The sequence below is a fragment of the Mastigoproctus giganteus genome, chromosome 3 (genome assembly GCF_048544385.1).
Source record: "Mastigoproctus giganteus isolate SK-2022 chromosome 3, ASM4854438v1, whole genome shotgun sequence".
Lineage (NCBI taxonomy): Eukaryota > Metazoa > Arthropoda > Arachnida > Uropygi > Thelyphonidae > Mastigoproctus > Mastigoproctus giganteus.
This window is the reverse complement of record NC_143577.1, coordinates 253,547,445-253,567,021: the sequence shown is the minus strand read 5'-3', so window position 1 is coordinate 253,567,021 and position 19,577 is coordinate 253,547,445. Positions and strand designations below refer to the sequence as shown.

Below are 19,577 nucleotides of genomic sequence, written 5' to 3'. Positions count from 1 at the left end.
CAGCACCAAAGACTGTCTTTTCCTTATGAGAATTTGGAAGCCACCAGAATTTCAGTTACTGTTACTCAAGGTAGACCAATTCCCTCAATCATGATGACAATGTGTCTGCTATTTTTAGGTTTTTGAAAGCAATAAACGTTTTTAATCGTATTTAAAATTTGTTATTATTATTTCGTTTATTGATTTATCTTTGTTATTAGATCTGGACACGGTGGCCTAATTAATTAGGTCACTGAGATGTTAAATTTTTAATATATTACCTGGTCTTGGCGCATTATAGCCTTGATGCTAATGCGCCAATAAAACCAAACAAAACCTCAATCATAAGTTACCTAGAGAAGCATTGTTTTTAAACAAATATCACTGAAAGGTTTAGCCAATTTTTTCTTTAAAATAAAAGATACCATTATGACAACAGCTTGTTTCGAGACTTTTCTCAAGTAGCCTTTGGCTACTTGAGAAAAGTCTTGAATGAAACAAGTTTAATGAAAGATTAATGAAACAAGTATACGGGAATTGCTGTGTGCTATAAAGAAGATAACTTGGAATTTTTATTCCAAAAGCTATGTGGTTTATGAAATTAGATTAGTAATATGAAGGACTGACTTGTCCTTCTTATAGCAGTTGAAGGGCTGTTGTTGCCTGCCAGATATCTAGAACAAAGTAGTACTTACTGTTAATTTATTTCATGGATTCTATAGATTTTTTTTTTTTTTTCCTGTATTAAATATTTAAAGTTTTAGGCTGTAAATTAGCTTATGATTTTAGATATAAAGTGTACCCCGTTACCTTACAGTTACAGAATCTCCTAACAGTTTTTCTGCCACCTAAAAATGAGAGAGCTTGTTCATTGCACTGTAATTTTTGGAATATTGAAAAAAAAAAAAAAAAATCAATGTTTCAACATTCCCAGCATTCTGAAAATTCGTACATAATGGTCGAAAATTCCATGTTTGGAATCCATGCTAAAGTGAACATTACTTTTTTTTTTTTTACTAAGCTGTAAATCAGAACACATCTTAATTTTATAAAAACTTTATTCACATACATAAACTAGTATCAGCACAAATAAAACACAAGCAAATAAAACAAGTTGCTAATTTCACTTTTTTTTTTTTTTTTTCTGTTTAGATGATGAAATGCAGTTTTGCAACATAGTTTTGCAAAATATTTATTATTTTTTTAATAAACAATGACTTGTTTTAATAAGTTGGCTGTTGAATTAGACTGTTGTTCAATATAACTGAAAGCTATATTGAAAGCATTAGTAGAGGCATATGATGCTAGAAAGCAAGCTTATATAGCATCAGTCAAAAAAAAAAAAAAAAATTCCCATTTCACCCATCCATTCACCCAAATGTTTATTTAGTTTTGTCTTGAACTTATTTAAGTTGTCAACCTGCATTATAATAGATGGAAGTTTGTTCCAACAGTCGACCACTCACTGGTTAAAGGCAAATTTCTGCACATCTATTCTGCAACAGTCTTTCCTCAGTTTGAATTTGTCCCCAACAGATGAGTAATCTGAGCAAGAGGAAGAATCCCATCAGCATTAAGTTAACCATTCAAGGCCTTATCTCAATATAGCCCTATCTTAAAAAGATTTTTCCCTATGGTAAGTTTCCCTCCCACTTATTCAATCAATCTAGGGTAGATTAAAGTCAACCATAATAAGACATTCATGCTTGCTTGCCCATTCCATCTGCATGTTAAGACTCATCATATTTTTCACAATCTTCTGGTTCGTAGATTACTCCCACTCTCATTGTTCCTTTGCTTCCAACTAACACACCACAGATTCTATGCTGGCAGACATAACTTCAGACTCAATAGAAGCTCTTTTCTTGCTCAAGCTGCTTTTTTTTTTATAAGAAACATGACTCCTTCTACATTATACATACCAAGTGGAACTCGTCATCACTAATTTTTGGGTGGCACCATGTTTCTGTCAGCATTAGTTATTCTAACCAGGAGTTCAAATTCAGCATTTTATTGACAATGCTCCTGACATTACTGTAGAAACAGTTGAGACTAAATAATCTTCCATAGTTTACTACCCTGATACACCCTTTGAAGTTATTTAGGTTTGTATCCCAAGCTTTATCTTCTCCCTCATTTGAAACATTGTTCCCCTCAGAACATCTTATCAACATTGGCTATTGTTTCAACAAACAAGGATTCATGAGGTGAATGCAAGCATTACTTTGACCCATATCATCAGATAAACTCTGATCTACATTATTCTTCTCTCCCTCCCCCTCCCCTAACTTGTAGTTTCCCTAAACTCTTATAGTATCCTCAATGATATTGGCAAAAATCCTTGCACCACCTTTGTTCAAATGAATACCATCTCTACAAAACAGATTCCTTCTACCTACAAATGTGGGCCACGCTGATTAAAAAATTTCATCCCCCTAGAGCCTTTGCAGATTCTCTCAAGTTAATCCACAAGGCTTTCAGCATATCCCTCCTGCCGTGTCTGGGCAGAATTGCAGACATACACATTGTTACCTATTTCCTACCAAAAGGCAAGCTCAATATGCTAAATAATATTGCATTCTTGTCAGTGTTTTGGATCCCACTTAACTGCCCAACTTTGTCTTGATAATGGATACCCAAAATAGTGTACTATATAATACAATATTATTTAGTATATTGGGCTTGCCATCTGGTGAGAATTAGGTTTGTCTGTTTTCTGATTTTTACTTCAGGGACTCAGTAAAACATTTAAAATTGCATAACTTGAAGTCAATTGTTTAAAAATTTTTTTTTTGAATATATTATTCAAAATGACTAACTACATGCTTCTTAATTCTGCTTTCAGGATGAAAAGCAGAGGATAGAGAAACTTGGGGGGTTTGTAATATTCCATGGAACATGGCGAGTGAATGGTACTCTAGCAGTATCAAGAGCATTAGGTAAGTTTCATAGACATTAGTAATACTTCAATCAAATAGATATAATTTAACTTCTCTGAAAACTGTGTATTAAGTATTCAAAGTGAGCCTGTAGGCCAGGGGTGTCAAACTTATTTGGGCCACGGGCCATTTCCTGTATTAATGTACCACACGCAACCTACAAACCGTGCCATTGCTAAGCCTAAAGATGCTTTTTAACTTCCCAGTTGTTGCTGATTGATACTCTCAGCTGAGAATGTACTAATAACTAAACAACAGAACGAATAATGAAAAGAAAGTATTATTCCAGATAATACCCTATTTCAACGAGGGAATATATATAAAATTAGTAGAGAAACTTGGAGGGTTTGTAATAATAAAAACTAATAATAATAAAATTAGTAGGTAATCTAGGCCTTTTTGCCAGACACTTTACTCCGTTTGCTTGCAACCAACTTCACAAGGTTTGGAGTCAAAGAATTAGATGACACAACCTTTGTTATGGAAGAAAGATCGCCGTTGGTTAACCTTGATCTGTGGGCTGTTTTGTTAACTTTCATATGCAAAAACAGTTGTTCACATAAATATGTTCTCTCAAAGTAACATAGAATTTGTGCGGCAAACTTTATCTCTGGGTATTTTTACCCTAAACATGAGTAGATTTTTGGGATCCCAACTTCTTGGTATTTCTCTTTTAAAATTGAGTCGTTCTCCAGATCAATTAGTTCCATTTGTATGGAAATGGGAGCTCTCTCAACATTAAAAGAAAAAGGACCCATGAAAAAGAGAATTCTTCTTGGTGCTCTTTGAAATCTTTAAAGCACCTATCAAATTCATCTCTAATCTTTTCTATTCTGTCACAATATTTTGAAAAGGTATAACTTTGACTCTGATTTTTAAACTGCTCAAACATAGAAAATTAAGTCAGTACCCTCTTTTAATTGATTTTGCCACACAATCAACTTTTTTTGAAAACTAGCCAGTGCATCGTACATCAGTGCCGGACCAAGGTATTTTCGATGCCCTCTTTACTAAGCATTATACATACAGGTAACCCCCGCTTAACGCTGATAATTCGTTCTGGAAAAACAGAGTGCTAAGTGAATCCGCGCTAAGCGAGCGCCGCATTCCCTCCCATAAGGTAACATACGTATTTGTGAGTTGCGGTTGGTGCCATAGGATATTTCCTAATCAATAATAAGCGGTAGTGAAAAGATGCACAAATGTCCGTCAAAATATTTAATATTCAGATATTTGTACATATAAAATATTCTGCATTACATACATATATAATTATGTGGTAACTATTTACGTATCAAAATTAAACTTAAAATTCCAATTAAAATAATGAATTTAATTGATTTAATTTAATTGATGAATTTAATCATGAAAAATGTGTAGATTTTGGGTTGAACTTTGGCCCTCTTCCAAATAAACTAAAAGGGGTATTAATTTTAAATCCCCTGCAGCGTTACCACCCAACAATAAAGTCAACTGATCCGTAGCCGCTTTGAAACTTGGCATGTTTTTTTCTTCTTTCAATATGATACTTCTTTTAGGCATTTGTTTTCACAAAAGTCCTGCTTCATCTATGTTATAAACTTGTTGAGAAGTATAACACACAATACCCCTCTTCAGTAATTTTAACAAGTTCTTTTTTGAAAGTTTCGGCTCCTTGATCTGCACTTGCGGCTTCTCCCTGGATTTTTAAATCTATTCAACCAGCCCTTACTAGTTTTAAATGGTTCCAATTTTTTTTTTTTTTTTTTTTTTTTTAAGGTGAGTTTTCTTCAGATCATCATATAGGCTAATCTCTCTCTCTTTTTTATTATTTATAATATTTAACTTAACTGAATTCTGCATTGGATATTATCTTCAGTAAAATTAGTTAGTCTTTCGATTTCAATCCTAATAGCCGACCTAGCCCTAGTTGCTTGCAGTGGAACAGCTATCTTTCCCGCTGCTAAAATTAATTCTTTATTTTTTTATAATTGTTCTTACAGTTAAACTTGCAAATCCTAAATTATGGCACACATCTGCTTGTCTTTGACCGGAATCGATTCGCTTCAAAACGTCTAATTTAATTTTAAAATTCAGTAGTATTTTTCTTACATTTATAGCCTTCGTACTGCACCCAGACGTTGTTGCTTTTTCATTCTTATTGGCCATTATTAACTCTTCAAAAATGTAACTGCGTTGGTTGCATTAATTATGATACAATGTTCAAGTAAACTGTCCATTACACACGATGTCTAATACTGTACTGAGTGATGACTAGACTTTAGATAAATGCATATAATGCAAATATTACAAGCAATATACTTCGTCATTTTTTAGAATGTTGATCTCGGAACTTCAATTAAATTAGTGCGCGAGAGAATTTCACTGAGTGTGGGAATATTTCTCAAGTCGGTGTGGGAAATGTTTTAACCGTATTTTTATATTCGTTTTCAAGCTATCGACTCCATCAAATGAAACGATTTCGTTAAATATGCCAAAAATGCAATCTGTAAAAGAGCGTTATAGTCAGATACGGGTTATAATATAAGAACAGCATTATAGCGAATCAGCGTAAAGCGAACCGCGTTATAACAGGGGCCTGCTGTGTGTGTGTGTGTGTATATTATTTATTTTATTTTATTTATTTTTTTCATGATTTGTGAAATTTGGCAACTTTTAAAGAATGGCTCCCCGGGAAAAGGCTCTGCTAGCCCGTGCCTTAATCTGCCACTGTCGTGCATGTCTGTTATCAACAACTGATCTTTCCCTTGTAGTTTGATATTTAGATCTTTTAGGTGATCTGTAATATCTACTAGAAGGCCAGACATTGTACCCAAGACTGATCCTTCAGAAGCGATACATCCTGACCTTTCATTTCTAGGAACAGTATTATTTCTTCCAAAAGTAAAAAAAAAAAACCTTCTTTAGTATGTTGTGGCAAGACAACCAACGAACCTCTGTGCAGTACTGCAGCCCTTCAATTTTTCTTTCCAGGTCCTTAAGAAGGAGAGCAAACTGGTGGTGATCCAGTCCTCTGGACCAGATGAAGTTCACATTCTTGAGCACATAATCCATTTTCAGTATTTTTGAACACAGAACCTGCTGATGAATGCAATGGAAAGATTGCAATTTTTGTTTGTCTGGGTACTCGTCCTTCAATTTTGCTCCTAGTGTTGATACAAATCCTTTGACTTTGCCTGTCATTGCTGAAGTGCCATCGATAGTCACAGCCATGAGTCTTTTGAGAGAAAGCTTGTATTTCTCCAGAATGCTCCATACGGCGTCACAAGTATCTTCCCCGGTAGTAGTTCCATGGATGGGAATCATTTCCATAAACTCTTCAGTTATTTTCAAATTGTCATCACAAGCATGAAGAAACAGTGTAATTTGCACCATATCTTGAATATCATTACTTTTGTCAAGTGCAATTAAAATGTTGAGGATGCATCTTGCAGTTGTTCACGTGAATTGTCTGCTATCTTGGTTAGCATTAGTTGAGGTATATGATGCAAGAAAGCAAGCTTATACAGCATCAGCCAAAAAAAAAAACCCTTCCCATTTCACCCATCCAGTCACTCCAAATGTTTGTCTAGTTCAGCCTTAAATTTATTTAAGCTATCAGCTTCCACAACAGATGGAAGTCTGTTTCAGCAATCAACTACCTGCTGGCTAAACATCTATTCTACAACTGTCTTTCCTCAGTTTGAATATATGCCCCCTCAAGTACTTAATCTGAGCAAGCAGAAATATCGTGTCAGCATTGAGCCTGCTCAAACCATTCAAGGCCTTATACACCTCAATCAGATTACCTTGCAGGTGCTACAACTTGTGGAACTTAAGCCTTTCTTCGTAAGCGCACCCCTTTGTTCCTCTCACCAATCTTGTTGCCCTTCTCTGTACTCATTCTAGCAACTCTACATCCTTCCTAAAATGAGGCCTCCAGACCTGTATGCAATACTCCTTGTCTCTGCTGGCAAAATTCCTATATTTCATTGACAAAACTCCATGACCTGCTCTGGCAGCCCATCTGCACTGCTCAGAGAATTTCATATCTGACTGCACAATTTCCCACAGGTCTTTTTTAATTCTCTACCTCCCTGAGTGTAGTACCACCCGGTTGGTACGTTTCTCTTGGGTTACTGCTACCCATATGCAGTACTTTGCATTTGTCAATGTTAAACTTCATTTGCCACTTCTCAGCTCATCTGCCTAACTTTTCTAGATCCTGTTGCAGTAGCATACTATCTTACTGTAATTAGCAACCCTGACAGCCTTTGTATCATATGCAAACTTGGACATTAAGCCTGATATACCTTCATTGATATCATTAATAAATACACAAAACAGCAATGGGCCCAGCATTGTGAACCCTGTGGGACTCTGCTAATAATATTAGTCCATGTAGAGCAGTGTCCATTATAAAAGTAAAGAATTTTACTGTTTTTCTTTTTGTTGTTTTTCTGAGAAAATCGCACACATGATTTTCTCTTACCTGTTATAAATTTATTTGAATCCTTATATAGTTAGTAAAATATTAAAATAAATTAAAAGCAAACTAATAACATAAACTGAAGTGGTGAATTAATTGTTGAGTTAAAAATTGGCTGTGCAAAGCATGAAAATATTTAGTGAGAAACAGCTACAGACTGAAAGTAACAGAATGCTACTTTTTTTTTTTTTTTGTTCTGTGAACAGTTATGAAATTTTATTTAAAAAAGAGAAACAGTTTTTTCCTTCTTTCTACAGGCGTTTTGGAATTACCTAAGTCATTGGCCCCAACTATCCTCTAACTTATCTTTATTACAGTAATTAAACTGCCGGCTAAGAGAACTTTTACCATCAGGTGTATAGTTCTCTACCCTGAAACCCCATTTGAATTTGTCTTCTGGTCTAGTATCACTTAATACCATGAATAGCCATATTGTCCTCAATCATATCTCCTCTTAAGTTTAAGCTACTTTGTTAACAGAGCTCTGTAGCCCATATATTCAAAGTCCCGCTTGGCGTCCTTTAGTAACGTTGCCAAGTATGTTGCCTATTTTTGGATCTTTAAGGAACTCCATGTCTTTCTTTGGGCAGTAGGTAGGGTTTCCAGTGTTGGACAGTGTATTACAGGTGTAATCTCATAATTGCCGTACAGAGTGGAATTATAACCTCCTATCAAGATTTTGATAAATCATCAGCCGGTAACAAGGGGCCCTCCTTGCTGCTTGTCTGCACCGTATAGAAAACTTAATTCTGCCTTTACTTTGATCCCCTCCCCTCAAAAAATCCCTTTATTTGTCTATCATTTTTAATTCCTTCTCTCCAAAGTATATTTTGAGATTATTTCTCAAGTGTATTCTTTGCAAGTACAGCAGACTCTCAATTTACCGAGATCACATTAACCAGGAAGCGGATTAACTGGGACACTTCAACTCCAAATTAAAAAGAAAAAAAAAACATCAACCAGAAATCTTAAAATTCAAGTAATGACTAGAATAGGTATGAACAAATGTTTGCAAGTCGTAAATAAGTGACAAGAAGTGGCATTATAAGTCGTCATTGGGAGATTATTATATTGCAACCCTGCTATCTTCTGATAGCGGGGTCCCAGCCACAGCTCAAAAAAAAAAAAAAAAACCAAATGTTTAGTTTTAGTGCATCGTGTCAATTGTTGTGTTCTGTCGTACCACAAAAGGACAGATTTTGTTTTGTTATTTTTGTCAGGGATGTCGGAATTTTTTTTTTTTTGTTTAGAAATTGCAAAAATGATGGGCAAACGCAAGAGTTATGCTTTCAATTAAACAAAAACTTGAAATTATTCAAAAGTGTGAAAACTGTGCATCTGTTAAATCTCAAAAGAACCATAATGTTGGTAACCAAACCATACGCAACATTTTAAAAAACAAAGGGAAGCTATTAGATTTAAAATCAACATCGTAAAAAATAAATGCATGTCCAATACACGAGTAGTGCATGGTAAGTTTTTTTTTTTTTTTCGTTTTTTTTTTTTATTTATCGCCATATTTTTTACATAGGTTGCCGAACATTTTTTTGATACAGTAAGTTCCCGACTTACGTGGCTTCAGACTTACGTTATTTATGTTTTTTTTTTTATATGACTGAAGATTTCAGTGAGGGGGACACACATTTCACCACAATAATGCAAAAACCCACAGAATTCCGCTATCGGTATTATCGCAAATGCAATAAGATAGTTTACTACCCGTTTATAATGAATTGCATTACCAGAAAAGCCCAGTAACCCGTAAAGTACAAATTATTTTTATTGTTTTATGGCAGTCACCTCCAGAAATGTGCTTTAGTAAAATGTGAGGTCTAATAGTGAGTTTTCGTCTTAACCCTGTGAAGTCCTTTTCAGAAAATTTAATTTTGACTTATCACAGTGCCGACTAAGAGAATAAGTAACAGTGGTACTAGTAAATCTACCAAGAAAAAGAAAGCGATCAAATTGGATCAGAAAATTAAAATAATAACGATGTATGAAAATATCCAAACATTAACAAGTATTGTGCGGAATTCAGATTTGTCAGTGGCAATGGTGAACACAATAAAGTATAAAGACAATGCGAGAAACGGTGAAGTGATTGGCACTAATGAAGTTAACTATAATAACCAAGGATACGAAATACAAATCAGTTTTACAGTACAATAACATGAGTTTTTTTTCCTTCCTTTTATGTTTTCCTTTCTTATGTGCCACTCCAGCTACTTTGCCGTTGTCCCCAGATAAAGTTTTTAATTGAACTAATTAAAAATATATAAGTATTTTGGTATCAGGGTTATAGTAGCAATATTTTATTAGTCATTTTCGAGTTAGTTACGTAAAACTCTACTTACGTAAGAAGTCCCTGACATACATATCTCTTACATACGTCGAGGACTTGCTGTATTTTTGGATTATCCGGGAACTCGGATTATCCATCTATCCCGGAAAATCGAGAGTTCACTGTATAAAGCATTAATGAAGAAGAAGAATAATCTGGAGTTTAATTGTATGTTAACTGGTTTAAAAGGAAATGATGGAATTATGGATGTCAATTTTGAGAAACAATATTTATAGGGATACAGTGGAACCTCATAAATTTGGCAGCATTGGGACTTAGCCCTTATGAAGTGTTTGTAACCACGTGCCGCATAGAGCTGCTGTTAGTAAAGTGCACAGATCATCTACCATGAAAAGATTATGCAGTGTTCTGATGGAGTGGCAAAGCAATGTCAGAAGTTATGCAGTAGTTATTCTCACCTTTTCAAGGTCTCAAGCAACACACCTAATTTTTAGGTTTTAAAAAAATCACTAATGTTTTTTTTTTTTTTTTTTTTATCTTTGCTTTATAATTTACAGTTGTAAATTATTTAAGACTGTGGAAGACTTTGCTATAGCTTCCTGGGGCAATATGTTTCCCAGGAACTGTCATATTTTTGATACTACATTTTGTCATATTATAATGGAAAATGACCATAATGCCATAAAATTGAGTGATAATACAATAATTTTGGTGGTCAAAGGAAAAGGCCAGGGCTTTAATTATTGGACAGGGGAGTATGGTGAGCTTGGGTGTTTTTGGAGCTATATCAACTGGAGCATATTACCACATGCTATTTGATACTTAATGCATTTTGGGAAATGTTTAAGGGAAGAATTCCTCTTTGTTATAAGTTTTCATGCCTTGTAGACCTACTCACAAGATAAAGAATAAGTTATTCTGTCTTACCTTTTCCCCCCTCTTCAGACTTGCATGTGTTTATATTATTATTTTATATTAATTGTATTATTTTTGCTGTTTGTAATATTTCTATGGTACATTGATTATTTGTTTTATCTCTCTGTGTGTGTGTGTGTGTGTGTGTGTGTGTGTGTGTGTGTGTGTGTGTGTGTGTGTGTGTGTGTGTGTGAGTGATATTCGAGTATTACTGGCACTTCATTTGAGAAGTTATATGCTCCAGAATAGTTTGGAGATGTCTCAACGTATATTATTTCCTGGGGAGAAAAAAATAAAATTTCCATACTTTTTTTTACCTGCATTATCAATAAGGAATGAAAATTTTTTTTTTTTTTTTTTTTTTTTTTTCCCCTATAGATGTTATGGGGTTGAACATTCCATTCCAAGTAGCAGGTAATCTTTACCCACACTGTGTGGATAGCACAATGGTTATAATTGCCATCCTTCATACACTGGGTTCAAAAGGCCCAGGTTTGAATCCCATCAATAATGCTAGGAATATTTATGGGGTTTTTTCACTCCCTGGCTGAATCAGTCAGTCTCAGGCTAACAAGGTCCCCCCTCCGCAGAAACTCAGGATTTTCATCCAGCAAAAACAGGCAAATCAACCGGAGAACACATTAAATTTTTGAACATATCCATAGGCAGTTGAGAGGGCTCTTGGGTGATCCTGATATGATAGTTTTTAATCTTTACCCACAGTAACAAAAGACAGTCCCTGACTGAAATAGAGATTCAGCTTGGGTATTATGAACTTCAGAAATTATTTGGACAAAGTACCACATTTTATAGCTGGAGTGCAGTTAACAAGGGAGGAGATATTACAGACAACTTAAAATAATTTCAGCCAATCTCTCTCTCACACACACATATAGCACATTAACTTATTTTATTTGTATTTGGAAAGAGTATTTATTTATTTATTTATTAGACATTTTAAATAATGTTAACAACTACTAGGATGGCAGTAAATGCTCATGTTTTTTTTATCATATATGATAAATTTATTGAAATGTAAATTTTCAGTATATAGTTCATTACAAGATGTTTCAAGATCCAAGAAACCCATATTTAGGTCTAATAAAGTACTTGTGAAAGAACTAAAGTACAGGAACTATGCTTAGGGTCCCACCCACCATATTGAAAAATTTTTGTTCCCTCTTATGACTGTTGAAGCAACCTGTTGAAATACTGTCATGTTTGCAATTCCTACTTTATGAAGAAACTATAAACAAGCTGAAATTCATATAATACGAGCAAGTATGCAGCGTTCAAGTTAATATAATATGATTTGGATGAAGAATTGTAAAATCTGTATTTTACTCTCACTAGAGTCGTGTAAAAATTTCCCATTATAGTATGTCTTTGGGCCAAAGCTATCAAAGGTCCAAACTGCAATCACTGAGAACTCTTAGGAAGATAGTTGCTATATGGAGGCAGCATCAGAAACCACTTAGCTAAAGCTTGCGATTTTCTAGCCTGCACACATAAGATTCATATCAATAGAAGATAATATAATAAAATTTATTCTTATATAAAACATTTAAATATGAATAAATGTTTTAAGCTAATAAAAGAAACTTTTTAAGCTACGAACAGAAAAGCAATGTACCTTTAGTCCATTCTAAAGTCTTCCACCCTAGAGAAGCAAACTTAAACAATTTTATATTTACATAATAATAATATTTGTAAAATAATAAGAGGAGTTTACCTCAATATAGTACGTAGAATACTTCCATATGATACTCTCCAGAAATTAAAACGAAAAAATCAAAAAACTTACATTAGAGTAAAAAATAATTAAAAACCAATTTAACACAACGTTGATATTAATATTTTACAAATATTAACATCAACGTAGAATGTATTGAACATTACAGCTCTGATTCATACTATATAATAATAATTGCCAGTTATTGATCGAATACATTGAATGGCCCATTGGCATTGCTCATTGGCAATTGTCATTGTCACCATTCAGTATATTTAAACCATAATTACCCATTGTTATTCTTTAAATATATAAATGATTGTATATATAAAATTGTTGCATTTTTAGGTCCCATTAAACTAAAAATAAGTAGAAATATATTTTCTTAACAGTAAAAACTGGCCCTCTTGTGCTTTTTTCTGTTTAAGACAAAAGGTTGGAAACCAAATTGCATTTTTTTTTCATATTTTGTATTTTTATATATATATATATATATATATATATATTGTTTAATAGAAAATTGCAATTTTTATTTTAATTACAGGTGATGCTGAACACAAGCCATTTATTACCAGTGAGCCTGATGTAGCTACCATTCCTCTGGATGGAAGTGAAGATTTTCTCATACTGGCATGCGATGGCTTATGGGATAGATTTAAATTTTCTGATGTTGGAAGTGCAACTTACCATTATCTAGCAGAAGATCCCAGTGATGCACAAAATGTGGCCTCAAAATTAGTACAACAAGCAAAGGATCAAGGTTCTAGTGATAATATTACTACCATTATAGTTTTTCTCAAGGACTTGGACATTCTAATTGAGGCAGCACCAGAGTATGCAGCTCACTTCCCTCCTGTTGAATTTGGTGGACAGTCACAAGTTTTCCTAAATGGCGATGCCCAAGATCATTCAGACATCCATTGTATGGATTTTTCTGAACAAGCTGCTGTAAAACCAGATATATTAGATTTGTATTGGGGATTTTCACCAGGTCATTCACAGAGAGTTCTTGCAACCCAGTACAACATAAATAACATGCATTTTCCAATAAGTGATGATGAACAGGACTTTAGCAGGCCAGTTGCTGAAGGTCTTCTGCCTGAAGCCACAGCATTTAGTGAACTTCCCACACCACCTATAGATGAAGTTGTAGCTGCGCAAAAACTAGGAAATGCCCTTATCACCCAGTCTCAAAATATTTCACATTTTACCCAGCAGCAACAAGGCAATGAAATTCTTGATTGCAGCCTTCCGACAGCACCAGAATTTTCTCAGGCAATGGAATCTAAGTCAAATAGTGAATTGCTGGTTTCTCCAGATGTTGATCGTACTGAAGCAGTGGATATGGCTTCAGAAATAGTAAGCACTGCTATTGAAACAGCTGTTCAGCAAGTTACTAATATAACTTCCCCACAAAATATTCATTATGATGATAGTGGTCTTGAAGAAGGCCCATTGGAAGATTTGGATGAAGAATTATCACCAATGAATTTCATGCCAACTCATGACAGTCATGATTTGTATGAAATTGAAGACACTCTGAAGCAACCAACTTCAAATGAGGCTATCACCACATTGCCATACTTGATTGATGAGCCACTTTTGCCTTCTTTTCAGACAAAGTTAGATGAAAATCTTGATACCAGTAATAGTATAGAACAGACAGCATTTTCAAGTGAGGAACCTTTATTGTTGGGAAAAGAAATACCAGATTTGGCCAGGTCTTCTCAAATAGATCAGGGCATTTCTGATGACCCTTTTTCTATGGAAAATGTGTTGCCTGTTTCTCAAGGTACTGGTCTTGAAACATCAGAAACTCCTTTGATTGGAAGCATCAATGAAAACCATTCTTTTGGTGAATTTGACTTGAAGATGAATGAAAGCCCACCAACAGTGGAAGGGCAGGGAGTTCTTGATTTACCTGAAATGATACAGGCACCTTTATTGTTAGATACTATATCACCAAATTACATGGATGATACACCACAGTTCATGATGAATGACACAGATCCATCACATACAGCTCCATTACCTACCCAAGAAACCACAGTATCACCTAATATAAATTCCCTATTGGATTTAGTAGATTATAAAACAGAAAATATTGCAGTACCTCAAATTGAACAAAATATTGTAGAAAGTGAGATGTTAGACACAGTACCACCAGCCATTCAGGAAACCTGTATGCCTTTTATTGCAAATTCCATAGAAAATGTGACAAATATTAATACTTCAGAGTGTGGTTTGGAATACAGTAATGGCATACCAATTGAGAGCATTGTGTCTCAGCCTGAAATAAATGAGAAAATTGAATTAGATGCACCTCAATGTGGTATTCAACCATTAGGTGCTTTCGAAACCGATGTAAATTTGGGGAACTGTCCCTTAGAAACACCAGAAGCATTATATGAATACCCCGAAAGTCAGCTGAATCACGAAATAAATCATCAGGAGCATCCAATATTAATTCCAACCTTGGAGCTGAAAGATAAAAATGAGCTTAAATATGAAATGACAGATCAGTTCACTGCAGGTAATGCTGCAGATCCTGTGGCAGAAGCAAGTTTTATACCATTAGATGACTTAAGCAGTGGAATCATTAGGGATGTGTCTCAATTATCGCTGTCTGATCAGAGTAGCTGTATGAAGGTAGATGAAAAAGAAGCTTCCTTAGAAACTAGTGAAGTGATTGCAAAAGGTGGGACTATAATATCTCCAAATGATATGGGAGTCGAAGGAATACTTAGACAACATGCATTAGAATTTGAAAGAAGTCTCCATTATCAAGATGGGAAATTTCCAGAACCCACTGCAACATCTTCCCCAGTGGAAACAGTTTTGAATATATCTCATCCATTATTTCCAGATGTTTGTAGTCAAGAACAAGTGCAAGGCACCCATGATTTAATGGCTGTAGAATCTTTATGTTCTTCTCCTCCTCTTCTTCCTCCTCCTCCTGCTCCGCAGGATTGCAAAGATGAAGTATTACCACCAAAACTACTTGAAAATGAACTGTCAGAACCTCTCATAGCCAAAGATTTACCCCCTGAAATACAATCTGCAGTCAGAGAAACAACTGCAACACCTACTCCTTCAGATTCTTTAACTGAAGATACTTTGCCAGGAAGTACTGCTGTTATCGAAGCTATTCCTGATGGTGTTCCTGAAGCAGAAGGTGTCACTGAAGATGTTGATACAGATTCAGAAAAGGATGGTGGGTGGAGTTATATCAAAGGTGACAGAGCACAAAATGGAAAACTTACTGTAGAAGCTACAAAAGTACCACTAGTAACAGATATTCCAAGTGCAGAAACAAAGAAACCAGAGAAAATGTTAAAAAGTACTTCTAAACCTGCCAAGAAAGAACCACTGCAGAAACCAGCATCAAGTCTAAGAGCTAAACCAAAACAGGTAAAATCACTTGTAGCACCTGCATTAGAAAAGAAATTAGATGGAAAAGACAAAAGAGAGAGACCCATGTCTAGTACAAAGGTGTCATCATTAGGAACAGCTCAGGACAAATCACACACCGCTCAGTCTTCTGCATTTAAAAAGCCAACAACATTGCCACCACGATTAGCAGCATCCAAACCTGGCAGTACTTCAGGTACCAGATTACCTTCCACTCCTAGGCCAAGCTCTTCCCAACCGTCCACTACTACAAAGGCTTCACGTCCACCCCTGACAAAGGAGCAGCAAACAGTATCTAACAAACTTCCAACAAATTCTTCATCAGTATCCAAGCCATCAGCTCGGCCATCCGTCCCATCAGTTGCCTCTTCACGGCCGCATTCTGGTCCACCACGTCCATTAAGTGCACCTACAAATCGCTCTAAAAACAGTACATCTAGTCATCCCCAAACCAAGCCTGGAAATACGTTGAAAATGAATGGCGATATACCTCCTAAAGCGCATCCTAGAGCTCCACTCACCAGCACACCACTTTCTACAAGGGGAACTCTTCCATCTATTAAAACAGACAAAACTAAAATTTCAACATTGTCTCACACTAGTATTAGTGAACCAAAACCAAAAGTACTAACTTCTACAACGACAAGGAGTTCTGCCTCTAGATTCAATACGAAGCTAACTAAAGAAACTGTAAACAAACAAATCTCTTCTACTGCAAAAGTGCCTCCTCATCCTAGAGATGTGGTCCGACGGAATGTGGCACCAACTGGAACTATTGCTAAAAAACCTGAACCCTCTTCAAAGTTTTCTTCATTGGGGAATAAAACAGATGCAAAATCTGCTTCCCAAAAACCTCTTCTAACCGCATCTAAACATATACCAAACAAAACCAGTTACCATAATAGAGACATGAAAACCAAAAATACTTCAAAAGGTGGAAGTGTATCCAAATCCTCATTGCCTAACCTAAAGGCTGAACCCAAAGCTGAAACAATAACTGAAAGTACCATTAAAAATCCCAAAGATTCTCAGACGCCTGAAGAAAAAGGTTCTTTAGAAATCAACAAGAGGGAAACTTCTGGAGCAGATTCTGCAGCAGGAACTCCCGATATACTGGCTTGTCCATCTATTCCCTCGACTATATCCAGCACTACAGAATCATTGCTGAAGGCAGAAACAGAAGTCGTCCACCTTGCTGTAGCACCAGATGGTATTGAGGAGCATCACTGATGAGCTTCCCTTTCTGTTTGATTAAACCAGAAAGTGCGCTAGGTAGTTGGGCAAAGACCAGAAAATTCAAAGACACTCTAGTCAGAGGTTACATGTTGTGCATTGGCTTTGCCACTTTTCCATCCACACAGCACAGGCTCCATTTTGCAGCATGGATCAACTGTTGTGTTGCTCATCAATATTCTGGCAGTTGCCTTTTTAACAAATTTTGTCTGTTCGAGGTTTCAGTGAAGTTTTTGGCTATTTTCTTTGTAAAGTTTTATATATATATATATAAAAAAAAAAACTGGACAATGAAAATTTTAATATTAGTTTATTTTGAATAGTTGATATACATTAAAGTAATTTTGATCCATCAGAGTGTTGCTTACTACCTATCTTATGGCAGCAAGGCTTAAAAAAGTGTAAAATAGTTTCAATAAAAATGTGATAAACAAAATGCAAAGTAATGGTTCAAGATTTTGTTGTAGCAAGTGGTGATGTGGTTTATAGTCAATTTCTTGCTATGCTGCAGTTATTTGAAATTGCTTAATTTCAAGAGATGGGTAGTAAGGGTATATTACAGTATTAAAAACACTTCTATATTCTGGAATATTATTTCTGTAATTGTGTATCTAGCGGTATATGATGCAATAGTAAAATGAATCAAAAATGTTTGCTGTTATATTATGTCTTTAATACTGTAATAGGTTGCAACTTATCACTCTGAAATTTGGAAAGGCAGCTATTTTCAAACAGTTTTAATTTGAAGTTATGCTGTCAGGAACTTTTTGTCTAGCGAATGTTAATTCCAAATTACTTGCAAGGCAGGTAGTTCCTTTTTTCGATGCTGTTTGAGTAAAACTACAAATGTGTGCTAGTTAAAGTAATTAAACTGAGAGATATATATATATATATATTATCACAAAAGATTTTATATTTAGTATTATATATATTAAAAAAATATTTGATATAATGTATGTAATTTAGTTGGTTCCACATTGTATATGTAATATTGAAACTGTGTAAAGAATACAGTGGGAAGAAATGTGGGGCTCTTGTTGTATGCCTGTAAAAATCAAATAAGGATATGATTTGAGTTTCCAGATATGTGCAACAAGAGTCCTACTTTTCTAAACATAAAATTATGTAAAAAAAAGAAAAGTCAGATAGAAGGAAGAGAAGTAAACAGAAACCTGTTGTGTATACCTGTAAACTCAGATCATGTCCAAGTTATTTCTATTTTGATGTTTGTATATGAATACACCAAGAACATTTAAACCGGGCTGTCGTAACTGCTCCAAAATCATGGCGCATTTCAGTACATTTTTCCTCCAATAAAGCTTTTCCTCAGTGACTGTTTTATTTAGTATTTTTTACTGAAATTTTCTTTTTGAGAATTGAATTTGTCCTCAATGAAAAATTAAAAACAAAAATATCCAAGTGGTGATAGTAGTAGTTAGTAGTAACAAATGATGCAAGAAAGCAAGCATCAGCCAGAAGAAACAAAAAAAAACTTAGACATCCATACTCTCCAAGCAGTTGTCTAGTTCTTCCTTGAATTTATTCAAACTGTACTTCCACAACAACAGATGAAAGCCTGTTCCAACAATCAACCACTTGCTGCCTGAAGGCAAATTTCCACATGTTTATCCTGCAACCATCTTCCTCAACTTGAATTTATGCTCCCTCATGTGTGTGGTCTCAGCAAGAGAAAGGCAGAGAAGGAAGCTTTTCCTATTGTTGAAACATTTTCACTGCATTTCCTGTTTCAACATTAGGAAATGCAGTGACTTTAGGCTCTAAACAGGCTTTAGGCTGCAGTGACTTTAGACTCCAAGACTTTGTCTATTTTAGTACTGATGCATCTTTAGCAGCTGGTTTCCTTGTGTCGTTTTCAAACCATAGACAATCATCGCAAATGTAGCATACAGAACAAATAATTTTTCATAAATATCCTTTCAAACTCATTATGTGCATTTTTATGTAAATAGTAATTGGCATAAGGACACAGAGCTTGATCTTTAAACTTATCTGTCCCGCAATTGGAGAAATGTTCCGTTGTACATAATTAATACTCACTTCGGGTACATTATTGTTAGATACAGTGGCATTGCTGGTTGAAGGCATTGCTAAATCCAATGCTTGATTTTCTGTTTGCCTTTTACGCAATCTCGATTGTCTTTGTCATTCTCACACACTCACTGCTACCTCCATCTTTATTTTATGTTGGGTTGCTCGATACTCTCAACGCTTTGCATTTGACTTTGGCATCATTGAAGACAAAAGCTATAGCAGTGTGGCATTCTGTCCCTTTCACTACTCAGGAAATTATTGACTTGAAAACATCTACAGCTGCACCTAACAATGGAGTGTAACGAAAATGTGGATTGCAACAATACAAATACTTGTATTGTTGCAATTTTATTATTCAACAAATAGCTACAATCAAATGGGTAATTAGGCTATTGGCTTGGATTTTGCCAACTTCTTCCAAACATTGGTTTGGTAGAGTAAGTAGCAGGCATGTGCATAAAACATGACATTGTTCATGCTAAATATTTTGGACTGAAGTATGATACTAATTTCACTAACGTTAATTCAGTAGAGTAAGCAGCGGGC

General features: G+C 35.1%; 1 protein-coding gene across 2 annotated transcripts in view; it reads left to right on the top strand.

Annotated features, from left to right (window-relative positions):
• The window catches only part of LOC150089059 (uncharacterized), a 144,400-nt gene extending 126,088 nt beyond the window's left edge, over window positions 1–18,312 (top strand). For both annotated transcript variants that reach the window (XM_090369795.1, XM_090369796.1), the window contains exons 6-7: window positions 2,825–2,918; window positions 12,880–18,312. In XM_090369795.1, coding sequence (XP_090225921.1) covers window positions 2,825–2,918; window positions 12,880–16,976 — 4,191 coding nt within the window. In that variant the 3' untranslated portion in view covers window positions 16,977–18,312. The remainder of the gene's footprint in view (window positions 1–2,824; window positions 2,919–12,879) is intronic.
• Window positions 18,313–19,577: the final 1,265 nt, after the last annotated feature.